This window comes from Sceloporus undulatus, chromosome 7 (genome assembly GCF_019175285.1).
Source record: "Sceloporus undulatus isolate JIND9_A2432 ecotype Alabama chromosome 7, SceUnd_v1.1, whole genome shotgun sequence".
Taxonomy (NCBI): domain Eukaryota; kingdom Metazoa; phylum Chordata; class Lepidosauria; order Squamata; family Phrynosomatidae; genus Sceloporus; species Sceloporus undulatus.
The window spans coordinates 6957431-6971859 of record NC_056528.1 but is presented as its reverse complement, the minus strand read 5'-3'; the positions used below and the strand labels follow the sequence as shown (position 1 = coordinate 6971859).

The following is a 14429-nucleotide window of genomic DNA, read 5'->3' as shown; positions in this document are numbered from 1 at the left end:
TTCTTGACGAAGGGAAGGGGGCTGAGCAGAGGCAGAGTGTGCGTGTTTTATGACTTCGTGGTTGTGTTGTATACACACACAGGAGCCAGCGAGAGTCCTCAGACTACAATTCCCATCGCCCCCCAACTCTCATGGCCATTGCCCTGGAGAGCTCAAGGATTCTGGGAATTTCCAGAAAGGGGCATGAGGGGGCCAAGGGTTCAGATGTGCAAAGAAGGAGGCCACGCCCCACGGGAATAGGCAGCCAATGGGAGTGGAGGAAGGTCCAGGTCAAGGGATGGAGGCCACACCCCCTCAGGAATGGGGAGCCAATGGGAAAATCAGATGAGTCCCCATAGACTTCGGTTTTATTAAGATGTGGCTAATAAAGAACATTCCTGATACAATGGCGCCCTCTTGTGGATACTCAGGGCACTGCAGCCCCTAGATCGATCCAGGGAGGAAAATTGGGAGATTGATCGATTCCAGAGGGACAGATCCCTCCCCTCCTAGGGCTCCCCTGAAAGGCCCAATCTGCAGCAAAACATGCATTTATTATGCATATACACACACATGGAAGTGCTAAGTGCAGAGGCATCCCTCGCTTGACAAAGCCAAGGGCCCTTTTTCTTCCTCCTCCTCCTCCATCCAGCTGTAAGGCTTTCTAGCAGCATTGGCCTCAATGGAAGATGGAGAGAGGCACACTGGGGAAAAGCTGCTGTCTGAAGCCATGGACCTTCTGGGAGCTTCCTTTTGTCAAGCCCACTGGCCACTGCTTCTTCGTTCTCCTGGGAACCCAGAGGCAGAGGTCCACCAGTTTTAGGGAGCCTTAGTCTTGAAGGTTTCCCTAATAAAAATAACAACAATATCCCATTGCATATCATGGGACTTGAGCATCCATGGATTTCGGGATCCATGGAAGGTCCTGGAACCAAACCCCAGTGGATACCAAGACCCCCATACTAAGACTAATGCCTCCATGGAGTTGGGGACCCAAGGCTCCCTCTGTGCCTTGGACTCATGGAAACAAAAGCAGAGCTTGGGGCCACAAAGACTGAACCCTGCCTTCCATCCTGAGAGAGAGAGAGAGAGACACTGAGGTCGAGCAAGAGATCGAACTAAGGAGAGAGAGAGAGACACTGAGGTGGGTCCTCAGGGTAATGCAGCCTCTAGATCGAGCCAGAGAGATAGATCCCTCCCTCCCAGGGCTCTCCTGAAAGGCCCATTCTGCAGCAAAACCTGTTAAATATATGTGTGTGTGTGTGTGTGTGTGTATATATATGTGTGTGTGTGTACATATATACACACAGAGAGATAAACACACACATATATAATGTTTCTTTAGGGGCAAATGCTCCCCAATGTGTGTGTTCATGTGAGTGATGGGAATTGCAGTCCCAAACGCAGTCCCTGCACTCGCTAAGAGTGCCCCACCTACTTTCCCTATTGCTCTGGAGCGCCCTCTGGCGGCAGCAGGAAGGGCGACTTCTCCCCTCGAGGTTCCCGTTCCTCCTCGCTCTCTCTCTCGCTCTCTCCCAGGCGCCCTCTTCTGGCTGCTGCGCATGCGCAGGAGGAGATGTTAGGGAGTCATCGCTCATACACATATATAATTATTTATTATTATTCATATTGTATTTATTCTAATTATATATATCCCATCATCCCCAGGCCATGGAGAGGTGGGGGGGAGGCCTGTCTGCACCCTTGGCCCCATCCCCAGAATCCTCCAGGGCCAGGGACATGTGGGTTGGTTGAGGGTGATGGGAATTGTAGTCCTCCAAAACTAAGAAGTCCCATTCCCATCATCCGCAGGCCATGCAGCCTGTCTGCACCCTTGGCCCCCTTTCTCCTCAAGCTCCTTTCTTGAAAACCCCAGACTCCTCCAGAGCCAGGGCCATGTGGGTTAGTTGGGGGTGATGGGAACTGTAGTCCTCCAAAACTAAGTCTCTCTGCTAAGGGCGCCAGGGGCAGGGACCCCATTCTCCATGAATCCCTATTGTCCTGGGGCGCCCTCTAGCGGCAGCCAGGCTCCTTCCCTTCCTGGCTCGCTCTCACTGCGTCTCTCGGGCGCCCTCCTGTGGCTGCTGTGAGGAGGAGCAGGCGAGGCATCAATGGCAGAACTCCTCTCGCAACTCCGCTCTCAGGCGCTTTCGCGCTCTCCATCCTGGTTCTCCTTAGTTCGATCTCTTGCTCGACCCCTGCGCCTCTCTCTCACTTCGGCTCCTTGGCGCTTATTAATATCGCTATGGTTCTTCCCTGTCTTGGGGCGCCCTCTGGTGGCGGAAAGGGAGCGTTGCAGGCTCATTATTCTCAGGCTCCAAAGGGCTCAGGATTCTTGGCTCCTGGGTTTAGGAAACTCAGGGCTGGCATCTTTTGGTCAATAATGATAATAATAATAATAATAAATAATAATAATGATGATGATGATGATGATGATGATGATGATGATGAGGCAGGAGAGCCAAGGCTTTGGTCCTGGGCATCCTGAAGGGTTAAACCCTGCTGCCCTGAATAACAAACTGGAAGACATGGCCCTTTCGTTTTTTTAAGTTGGTCGTGTGTCCCCCATTAAAAAGTATGCCCTACATTTAAATACCCCACTCTCTTCCATGCCAGCATTCTCTGAAGATGCCAGCCATAGATGTTGGCAAAAGGTCATGCATAAAGTCTTCTAGAACATGGCCGCATAACCCAAAAAACCCACAAAAAATTGTTTAATTTAGGAAAGCCCAATTTATTTTCCTTCCTATTTTGTGTTTCGTTGTGTATTGCAAAAGTCTTGCCACCTCCATTGGCAGGGTTTCACAAACGCACCTTCCTTGTGGCACCTTTGAGACCAACTGAAAGAAAGACCTCGGTAGAAGGGTTTCATAACGTATCAATACATATATATATATATACGCATATAAATATAAATACATTTTGATATGCACAAGATAACATGGCAATTTCTCTCCTTCCCGACTCCGCAAGGCAACTATAGTAGCGTTCCAGTTTCATAAAAGTCATTTGCGAAAGTCATGGCATGTTGAGAAAATCACGGTGACAGCAGCGAGTTTGGCTTCTGAAAACGGGCGACGAAGGGATTCAAACTGAGCATCAAGGGCAGGTTGGTTCTAGTTGAACCAAAATTGGATGAGATCAAGAAAATCGTTCGTTTTAAATTATTTAATTGTAGGGAAAGGCCTGAACGGTTGAAACAAACGTTGATTGTGGCCTAAATGCTCTAAAGGCACTGGATGCCATCTGATCTGGGAAGCTAAGCAGGGTCAGCCCTGGTTAAAACTTAGGTGGGAGACTTGCCATCCCCGAAAACTTACCCACAAAGAGCAGAGGTGCAGAACATCCGTTCTTAGCAGATATGAAGTTCAGTTCCTTTAGACTCAATGATTCAGTGAGAGGCATGAGATGCTCCACCTTACGGTGTGTAAAAACACTCACCCCACTCTTAGTTACAACCCATCTGCCAAGATACGTTGCCTCTATGTTTCCCTAACCCTGGTCAAGTCACATTTTCTTGGCCTGATCGAGGTAAGACGGCCAAAACGAAAATATCTATTGGCTCTTTTGGAACAAGCTTTCTATGCCCCTGTTTTATATCTTAAGTTCCTGGCATCCGAAAACGAAATGTGTGCCCATCCTTACTCTCCAACCCTCTCTGCCAAGTGGCCCATCTGTGTGTTACTCAACCCGATTTGATTCACCGGTCCATACAGGTGCTTCTCAACCCTCCTACTACATCCAGACGTCTACAAAATACCATAGGGCTATTTTGAGTAGCGAGCCAGACGACATTGTTAACATACCCGCCCATAAATATATCTTTACATCAATATGGAACTGGGCTATGATGAGAAAATGAGAATAAGTTTCTATTTACAAGCCGCACTCCCTTCCAGGAGCAAACAGCTACGTTGAACAAACCACTTGTGGGCAACGCAGACTGGCATTATTCCTCTCTGGAGGGTAATGTCTGCTCGCTTGAGATGCCCACGCAAAGTCTGTGCAGGATTCCCAGTCGCCCCAAAGGTTCGGTTGTGCCACTCCTCAAGGGCACGGAGCTGTGGGCCAATGCCAAGATGGGCACAGACGGGTCCGTTCCAGGCGTGCCACCAAGTCAAGTCTTCCTTGGAGCAGAGTACATAGACCTAGTGCTTCACAGTTGGAGGGACCATCCTGGGAGGATGCCAGTAAAGCCTCTGATGTGGCGCAACTGCAAGAAGATATTGTAATGGTTACGACTGGCACAATCAAGCAGCCTGCCAACGCTTGACCAAACTCCTGCCCTCACCCTCTGCCCACATGCCAGGCTAGCATTTTAAATTCCCCATGATGTCACATAGAAAGCCTGTGTAGACAATTTGAACTGCAGATCCCCATTGATGTTGCTAAGAAGGCCATGGCTCTAGGGAACTCCAAGTGAAGAGTTGGGCAATTCTTCCCCTCCAAGAAGAAATCAGTTTTAGGGCCACAGCTGAGATCCTGCCTCAGGAGAAGCACATATGTCAGCATGATATGTCAGGGATGTTTACACCTGTGAAGAGATCCAGGACTTAAATTCTGGAAGCCAGGTGGAGAGCATCTGGATAGAAATTAAAGGGGAGGGAAACAACAAGGATGTTATGGTGGGAATCTACTACAGACCTCCAAGTCAGATGGAGGAATTGGATGATGCCTTTCTAGAACAGAAAGGGGAGATGTAGTAGTGATGGGCGACTTCAACTACCCTGATATTTGCTGGAAGTCAAACTCAGCCAGATCCTCAAGGTCTAGCAAATTCCTCACTTGCCTTGGAGATAATTTCATGGTCCAAAAGGTGGAAGAGGCAACAAGGGGGTCAGCTATTTTGGATCTGATCCTAACCAACTAGGATGACCTGGTTAATGGGATGCAAGTTGTGGGATCCTTAGGTGAGTGATCATGTTCTGGAGTTTGTTATACAGTGGAAAGGAGAAGCCAGGCATAGTCAGACATGCATTCTATGATCTGGGTGCATCTACACAGTCAAAACTATGCTGTTTGACATCACTTTAATGGCCAGAGGTGCATCCTACAGAATGCTGAGATTTGCAGAATTCAAAGACATAGCCATGTTGGCCATTGCCTTCCTTGAGGCTGACAGAGGGTGATCTGCTCAATGTCACTCAATGGACTCCGTGGCCAAGCTAGGAATTGAACCCTGTTCTCCAGAGTCATAGCCCAATGCTCAAACAGCTATGCCATGCTGGTTCGCAGGCCTCTGAAATGCATTTTTAAAAACCAACTGACTGTACCATTTCTGACGCAGCGTTGGCCATCCCTCAACTGAATGGTCTTCCATGGTTAAAGGAAGTCTTTACAAGTGGAAAGCCAGCAAATTGGAGCATGTCCAGAGGAGAGTGACTAAAACAGTGAAGGGTCTAGAAACTATGTCCTATGAGGAACGACTTAGGGAGCTAAGTATGTTTCGCCTGGAGAAGAGATGGTTAAGAGATGACATGATATCCCTGTCTAAATATTTGAAGGGATGTCATATTGAGGAGGGAGCAAGCTTGTTTTCTGCTGCTCCAGAGACTAGGACCCAATGGAGCAATGGATGCAAGCTCCAAGAAAAGAGATTCCAGCTCAACATTAGGAGGAACGTCCTGAGAGTAAGGGCTGTTTGACAGTGGAACACACTCCCTCAATGGAGAGTAATGGAGTCTCTTTCCTTAGAGGTCTTTAAACAGAGGGTGGATGGCCATCTGTCAGGGATGCTTTGATGGAGAGTTGCTGCATGGCAGAATGGGGTTGGACTGGATGGCCCTTGGGGTCTCTTCCAACTCTACAATTCTATGATTCTATGTAGTGGAGGAAGAGTTGTATTCTGTCAAACCTGTTCGCTTTGCAAGTAAGTTCGGGGAATATTGTTAAAAATGGGTATCAACAAGGTGAAGGCCAAACGGGAACAAGGAGGACCGTGCCATTTCTTTATTGTGCAGTCCACCCATATGGGATCATAGTCAAGAGATTTCCATACTAGCTTTACATTCCAAGGAAGCCTTAAACTGAACCATAGCAAACTTAATTCTAGCATTGCCAATTACCTTCATTATTTAAAAGTGGGGAAGAGACGCCACTCACTTTGTTCTGGCTGTTGCCTACTGCTGGCTAGCAGTTGAGGTGGGCCTCCTGGAAAGGACAGAGATGAGTGAGATGCCCTTTAGGACTTCAGCATTGCCCACCCCATTTCCATCGACAGATCCTTATGGCGTTTCATGCGTTATAACAATTCCCACTACTAGGACATGTCCTTATGACACATCATGCATTATAACAATTCCCGCTACGCAGACATAACTGTGTTAGTCTGGAGAAGTCAGTATGCAAAGGGATCTTGTAACACCTTTGAGACGTTGGTAGCTTTCAAAGACTTGAGCCTCCTTCTTCAGATGCATGGGGTGGAGTGTACAGTCTACAGACAGATATATGTAATCCAGTTGTGTATAAGAATGTCAATTCAAATGCGAAACCATGCGGGTATGGAGATGAGATGATAAATTCAATATTAACTATGGCTGCTGGAGGACAAAGGCTGTTGCCTAAAGCCAAGGAGAGCAGATTAACCATATTGGCATCATCAGACACAAGTGGCATATATAGGTCTCTGGATTCTCCGCTCCAAATATGTATCTGAGGAAGTAGGCTCAAGTCTATGAAAGCCCATGCTTCCAACTTTCTGTATGGAAAGAGATCCGGTAGCACCTTTGTGACTAAGTAAATGCAAGACATTGGTAGCATTACATACCTTCTCGGCACGTTGTCCCTATGTACCCATTAAGGCAAAGGCATCGTCCATTCTGGGCATTGCAGTAGGCATTGGCAGAGGAACACTCACAAGTCATGGCACAGTCAGGGCCATATCTCTTCAGTTGGCAGTCTGGTTCAATGAAAGGAAGAAAGGAGAGCTGTTAAATGTTGCAACAGCAAATGCATGAAGAAATAGAGACAGGGGGAAACGTCTCAAAGAAAGAATGTTTCAGTAGCTCAGGGTGAGACTTTGGCAAACGTGGGCACCGTTTGTCTGCCCCAAAATCGATCATGAGCCACACTAGTTGGATTTCCGTCACTGATTCAGATCCTGGTCTTCCATAGTCCTAACCAAACTCTCAAATCAATACACCGCATTGGTTTTCTCTTGCTTAAATTCTTACAGTCAGCCTTCTGTATCCACTGAATTTTTATCCACGGATTCAAGCATCCATGGCTTGAAAAATATTCCCAAAAATGTATCCGTTCCAAAAAAGCAACTATTTTGCCATTTTATATAAGGGACACTATTTTATTATGCCACTGTTTTTAATGGGACTTGATCATTTATGGATTTTGGGGTCCTGGAACAAAAGCCCAGTGGCTACCAAGGATTCACTATACCTGTTTTCCTGCCTTTTCCCCAGCATGGGAAGGTGGCTTATGGTCAATGAAACTAAACAATGTCCAGCAAATTTGCAAGCTCCTGCTCCTGTATGCTGCTTAGATAATGGTCAGTTCTGCTTGGACACCAAACTCATAACTCATACAAACTCAAGTTTGCATAGGCTGACAAGTGTAAGCCTAGCACCCCTGTGCATTTAAAAAGACACAAATGCATATGCCCAACTAGAGGATTTCTCTAGCATTTAGCCCTGAACATCTCTTCCCTGAACCTGGAACCCTGGAATCAGTCTTGGGTCCCAATTTGGATTCCTTAGAAGATAACCAGCCTTCTCTTGCCCTTGACAACATGCAAAATTCCTGGATTAAATGATGGATTCATTTACCTTCATCACATTTTGTGCCGGTTTTCCCCGGGGGACATAAGCAGCGTCCGGTAGCTGGGTCACAAGCAGCGTTCCCTTCGCATTCGCACTGGTGCTGGCACTTTTCCCCATATTTCCCTGCATCACAGCCTATGATTTTAAACAAAGATATATACATAATTATACATAGTTAATGTTCAGCTAGCTATATCCTTTGCCACTGAGGTTAGGAAATGCAGTACTATAGTATCTCCAGCTATGTGTGTGTATAGGAAGGAGAATTACAAGAACAACTGACATTACAGATTGAAGTCGAAGGCTTTCATGGCCGGCATCCATTGTTTTTTGTGGGGGTTTTGGGCTACATGGCCATGTTCTAGAAGAGTTTATTCCTGACGTTTCGCCAACATCTATGGCTGGCATCTTCAAATAATGGATTCTTAAACTTCTTAAAGGTGAGCTATTGAAGGCTCACTTGCAATGAATAGCAATGAGGATACAAAGTGGGAAGAGTCTAAAGCAGAGGTTCCCAAAGTCTGTTCCTCCAGGTGTTTTGGATTTCAATTCCTGAAAGTCCAAGCCAACTTAGTCAATGGTCAGAAATTTTGGGAGCTGAAGTCCAAAACATCTGGAGGATCAATGTTTGGGGACTACTGGTCTAAAGGAACCACAATGGATGGATGTGGCAAAGAGTTGAACTCATTGGCCCTTGTGGTCCCTATGACCAATCCAGTTGTTTGGGTTTAAAAATGCACTTGCTCATGGATAGCTCCAGACATACAAGTGTAAGTCACCAAGAAGAGTCCAACCTGAATTTGCTATGGTCAAGAGACGCTGGACCTTGCAAATGTCAACCATGAGAATGACTTTGCTTCTTGAGGTTCAGGATTGGTCACACACCTTTTTGACACTGGGAGCCATGGAAGCCAGGGGGGCAAATGCATTCCCCTGTCACTGGATCACACGCGGCTCCATTCTGGCAGGCGCATGGCTCTTGACAACCCATTCCATGGTAGCCAGCTGGGCAACCTGAGAGGGAGAAGCAACCAAGGAATGTATGAAAAAGGAAAACACAAGAAGAAATGCAATCTAATTTTGTGCAACCTACTAAGGAAGCACCACTGTCCACTCTCCCATCCATCCATCCATCCATCCATCCCATTCATTCATTCATTCTTCTGCTACAGTCAGCGGGAAAGGATCTAAATAAATGTCCACCACCTCCTACCCCCACAGTCTCTTTTGCCCCATGTTCTCATATGGTAAAATGCAGGAGAGGCATTGGGGTAACGCCATTGAAACCAAATGTAATTCAAGGATGAGGCTTCCATTACATTCTTCCCCAATGAAGACGAGGTCTGATGAAGAATTGCTCCTATGGGGGCTCTTGGGAAATAAAAGGCAGCTGCCCAAAGTTACCAACAAGAGCAACCACCCCCTTCTGAGAGCTACAAAATTTGAGCCAGGTTATTTCCAACTTGGCAACGGTTTGGATGAACTGTCTGGAGTGCTTTGATTATGTATTCCTGCATGGCAGAGGTTTGGACTAGTTGGCCCTTGGGGTCTCTTCCAACGCTATGATTCTACAGATCGGTGGATTGTAACCAGTGAGATGCTCCAATGCAATGCATTAGACATTGTGTGTATACCCAAGAGAATCCTGGACTGTTTTTGGACCAACCCCAGTGACAGTGTTACTGAGACTTACTGTGTTCACATAAGTTCCCATAGTGCCCTTTTCCACATCGGCAAACCCCCGTCACTGGATCACAGGTTGCATTGTTTTGGCAGGTGCAATTCAGCTGACAGTTGGCCCCGTACCTCCCTGGCGGACATCCTGCATGGAAGACAGTACCTTGATTTATCATTGTCACAAAACTGAGGGAGCTCAAAAAGGAAAAAAAGAAGGAGCACAGAACAGCTGACAACAAACTGGTCTTTGGACCACAGATTGCATAGCCATCTTTCAGGGGCACTTCAGCTGGGTATTCCTGCATGACCTTTTAAGGACCTTCCAACTATGATTTTAAATCCAGCATACTTCAGGCGGTGATATTTAGTGGGAAATGGTGGCTATCAAAGGTGCTGAACCTATTTTGGAGATATGGCACAAACTTGGTATAGGTCTGTGAAGTCGAAGGCTTGCATGGCCAGCATCCATAGTTTGCTGTGGGTTTTCCGGGCTCTGTGGCCATGTTCTAGAAGAGTTTGTTCCTGATGTTTTGGCAGCATCTGTGGCTGGCATCTTCAGATTATTCTTCTATTATACTAATTTGATTAATTAATTAAATTAATTCTAATTATCGTCTTTGCATATCCTCCCACCCGGAGGTCTTGTCATCAATAACATGGAAATCACTCCTCCCAACCCAGGGTCACATACATACATACATACCCCACTCTCTTCCATGCCACCATTCTCTGAAGATGCCAGCCATCAGGAATAAACTCTTGTAGAACATGGCCACATCGCCCGAAAAACCCACAAAACACTTTGGTGTCGCTCTTTTAGCATATGAACAAAAACATGAAGCACACTCCCAGGTCCCATGGCATGGAAGCCACCAAGTGTTATAGTAAAGGCTCTTTCCTTAGTGAAAGCCACTCAACTTCTCAACTAGGAAAACGATTTTCCAGATGGAGCACTGACCTTACATCAGGTCAGAAGAAGCAAACGCACTCCTATGCAAACAAAAATCCATCAGTGGTACCTTTATTGGCCAAGCAAAATGCACAGTATACTTGTTGAAAGCTTTTGAAGCTCCACGGACAAAATGCAATTGCAACCAGACCCAAAATCCCTTACTGCTGGTGAGGGACTGTACCCTGGGCAGCATCTGCAATTTTGGACCACCTTCAATGTTCTGCTATAGAGCCTGGCCAAAAGTCCTTCAACGCAAACCTGAGGCTGAATTTGGAACGGAGGCGACCTCCCAACAAGAGTCCCTTTTGGAACAGTGTTGGGTGAGGACATCTGCAATCTGGTTTTGGGGGTGTTTTTTTAGTCTGTAAAGGGACCAAGCTGTACCTGACACGAGTTCAAGGGGATGCACTGGAGCACTCCAGCATGGCATTCTAAGTGCCGTACCAAACTACAAATCCCAGGTTCGTACCAGAGAAGTGAAGGTGGTACACAACGTCTACAGCTGTGTAGTACAGGCGCACCCTTGGTTTCAAGGAGGAGGAAGAGACACAAGGAGCAAATACCTGATTCGCAAAACTGCCCCGTCCATCCAAGCCCACAGAGGCAAGAGCCGTCGGACGCGAGGCAGATCCCCCCGTTCTTGCAGGCGCAAGTTTGCTTACATCCAGGCCCATGGCGGTTCCTTGGACAACCTGGCGGAGAAGACAACAAGACGTTTGACCACAAAGTGTCAATAGAAGTAAGACATCAGTGGATGCTATTTGAATGACATAAACAATATCTGTTTGGCAGGGATACTTAAGGAAAGTCACCATAAACTATGCAAATCATGATATATATTCATTTGGTTATCTGCCCTCCTTGGCTTTAGGCAACATCCTTTCTCCTGCCTTTGTCCTCCAATGGCCAGTGTTAAAACTGAAGTTGTCACCTCATTTCCACACCCACAAAGTTTTGCATTTCAAATGACATTGTCACACACACACACACACACACACACACACACACACCTAGATGCTGATATAGGTCTGCCTTGAGACTCTCCAGTCCACTCCATGCCTCTAAGGAAGCATCTAGGAAAGCTCATGCTGGAGTCAACAGCGTGATGCGGCAGCTAGAAAGGCCAATGCGATTCTGGGCTGCATCAATAGAGGTACAGTGTCTAGATCAAGGGAAGTAAATAGTGCCACTGTATTGTGCTTTGGTCAGGCCCCACCTGGAATATTGAAAGTTCTTGCATGGCAGGGGTTGGACCGGATGGCCCTTGGAGTCTCTTCCAATGCTATGATTCTATGCTACCAGCTTCTCTCTTGCAGTCAGTCTCAAAGGTGCTACAAGATCCCTTTACACACACACACACACACACATCTCGGCAGGATTGTCGTATAAATGCAGATAGTTTGCAACACCCATTCTGTTGTGCAATTAGAACCCAATGCAAAATAGCTTGGACAACCCAACCCAACCCAACAATTGCTTACCATGTTCACAGCTGGGGCCTGTCTTTCCTGGTGGGCAAAGGCAGAAACCCGTCACAGGATGGCAGGTGGCATTCTTGCCGCAGGAACACACAAGGGCACAGACTGCACCATAGCGGCCGGCTGGGCAAGCTAGGAAAAACAACAACAACCAAGAAAGGCCTTAGCAATTGCACTGCCATCATTGATACCAAAATCATATCCCAGTAGAAAAGCTTGGAAAAGTTACCTTTTTGGACTCTAGCTATCAGGTTCTACAAGTCAGCAATGCCGCTGTAAAAGTAACTTTTCTGTGATCTGCTGGACAATGCTTGCAACCAAGTTGTTGCTATTATTATTGTTGTTGCATGCCATTTCCGACTTATAGCCAGCATGTGGTTTGAGCATTGAACTAGGACACTGGGAGACCAGGATTCAAATCCTGGCTCGGCCATGAAAACCCACTGGGTGACTTTGGGCAAGTCACAATCTCTCAGCCTCAGAGGATGGCAATGGCAAACACTCTTTGTAGACACTTGCCAAGAAAACCCCATGATCGGGTCTCCTTAGGGTCACTATAAGTCGGAAACGACTTGAAGACACACAACAACAACAACAACAACAACAACAACAAAGGCGAAGCTATCGTTTAAGGCAACCCAAAGGCAAACCTATTCTGGGGCTGAGAGTGTGTGACTTACCCAGGTTCACCCAATAGATTTCCATGGCTGAGCAAGAGAATCGAACCCTAGTTTCCAGGTATATAGTATAATAATTCCATTTTGCAAAATACAAGAAAGCAAAAGGTCAGGGTTTAGTATTGCCAGTATTTAGCTGGATGTAGGGAGTTTATCACATGAAGGAGATCGGTAGTTTATCCTGTGAATATCCTGGAAAAATCGCTCACGATTTCACACGCCGTTGCGCCAAACCTGCCACTAAAGTGGTCACAAAGAAGCATCGATGCGCATCTTTTTACTTTTGGGATTCCAGCGACCATGCATTTCCGGTATCACTTTATTTGTGCAATATGCCTGCGTTTGTTAGTTATGTGCATCAGCCGTAAATTTATGCCAGTTTAACTCCCCACTCCGTTAAGACTATCTGAAAATGCTGGAAATACCTGACCTTTTAGTTCAATTTTGCATCATACAGAATAAAACCTTATTATTATTATTATTATTATTATTATTATTATTATTATTCACACACACACACACACACACACCAATCCAGCCTACTTACTAGTACTGCAGTCAGCTCCAATATAGCCAGCTGGGCAATGGCACATTCCTGTGGTTGGCACACACTGCCCCCCATTCTTGCATTTGCATTGCCTTTCACAATTTGGGCCATAGCGTCCCAATGGACATCCTGCAAGGAAAAACAGACCGCTAAAATGAAAAGATTCAGAGAAGGCCTTCGGATTGCTGTACCAAATAGGACAAACAGATCCTTTAAAAGAGAGGTAAGCAAATACATCATGCAAAGGCTCAAGATTTTGTGGTGAATTGGCACTCACAGTTTCCAGCCCAGCGCAATGCTAGCAACATCATGCGCATGAACCAAGATGGGGAATTGCTGTTGGTCACCATATGATCTAGACCAGTGGTCGGCAACCTACAGCCCGCGGGCTGGATCCGGCCTGGCGAGGCCTTGGAACCAGCCTCAGCCCGTTCCTGCCGCCGATTGCCGCTCCCGCCGCAGCTTCCACGCTGCTCCAGGCGCCATTTTGAGTTCAGCCCCCAGTTGTCTGAGGGACAGCAACCCAACCCCCAGCTCAAAAAGATTGCCTACCCCTGATCTAGACACTATACTTTTATTGGAGCCCTGGTGGCGCAGTGGTTAAATGCCTGTACTGCAGCCATTAACTCGAAACCACAAGGTTGTGAGTTCAAGACCAGCAAAAGGGCCCAAGCTCGACTCAGGCTTGCATCCTTCCGAGGAGGGAGCTAAAATGAGTACCCAGACTGTTGGGGGCAAATTAGCTTACTTGCTAATTAGCTTACTTGCTGTTCACCGTTATGATCTTTGGAATAGCAGTACAGTGGTGCCTCGGGTTACGAAATTAATTCGTAACGCGGCCGCTTTCGTAACCCGAAAAGCCTTCGTAAGCCGAATTGCCATAGGCGCTAATGGGGAAAAGCCGCGATTCCGTGCGAAAAAGCCGAAAAAAGCACCAAAAGTTTTTTCGTAACCCGAAAAAACATTCGTAACCCGGAACAATGATTCCCTATGGGATTTTTTCGTATCCCAAAAATTTCGTAACCTGGGTATTTCGTATCCCGAGGTACCACTGTATATAAAATAAAAAAACAAAATTGATGCAGCCTAGAATTGCATTGACCTTTTTAGCTCCCGCATCACACTATTGACTCATGTTCAACTTGTGGTCTACTAAGACTCCTAGATCCCTTTCACACGTATAAGTCTTTTTAAGCCAGGCATCCCCCATCCTATATCTGTGCATTTTGTTTTTCCGTCCTTACATTTCTGAGTGTTGAAATTCATTTTGTTAGCTTCGGCCCAACTCACTCTGCCAACAATTGATGCCATGGAAACCTGGCGCACAGATACACTCTTCGGCCCAGT

The 14429-nt window shown here is 46.5% G+C and overlaps 1 protein-coding gene across 3 annotated transcripts in view; it reads right to left on the bottom strand.

Moving 5' to 3' along the window:
- Positions 1–2712: 2712 nt before the first annotated feature.
- Positions 2713–14429, bottom strand: part of MEGF6 (multiple EGF like domains 6) — a 136577-nt gene continuing 124860 nt past the window's right edge. The window contains exons 31-39 of one of the 3 annotated variants that reach the window (XM_042478729.1): positions 13083–13211; positions 11862–11990; positions 10944–11072; positions 9445–9573; positions 8637–8765; positions 7758–7886; positions 6746–6877; positions 6045–6129; positions 2713–4192 (exon numbers count right to left, since the gene is read on the bottom strand). In XM_042478729.1, the coding sequence (XP_042334663.1) occupies positions 6050–6129; positions 6746–6877; positions 7758–7886; positions 8637–8765; positions 9445–9573; positions 10944–11072; positions 11862–11990; positions 13083–13211 (986 nt within the window). In that variant the 3' untranslated portion in view covers positions 2713–4192; positions 6045–6049. The remainder of the gene's footprint in view (positions 4193–6044; positions 6130–6745; positions 6878–7757; positions 7887–8636; positions 8766–9444; positions 9574–10943; positions 11073–11861; positions 11991–13082; positions 13212–14429) is intronic. The other 2 variants (XM_042478727.1, XM_042478730.1) reach the window with 2 other exon arrangements.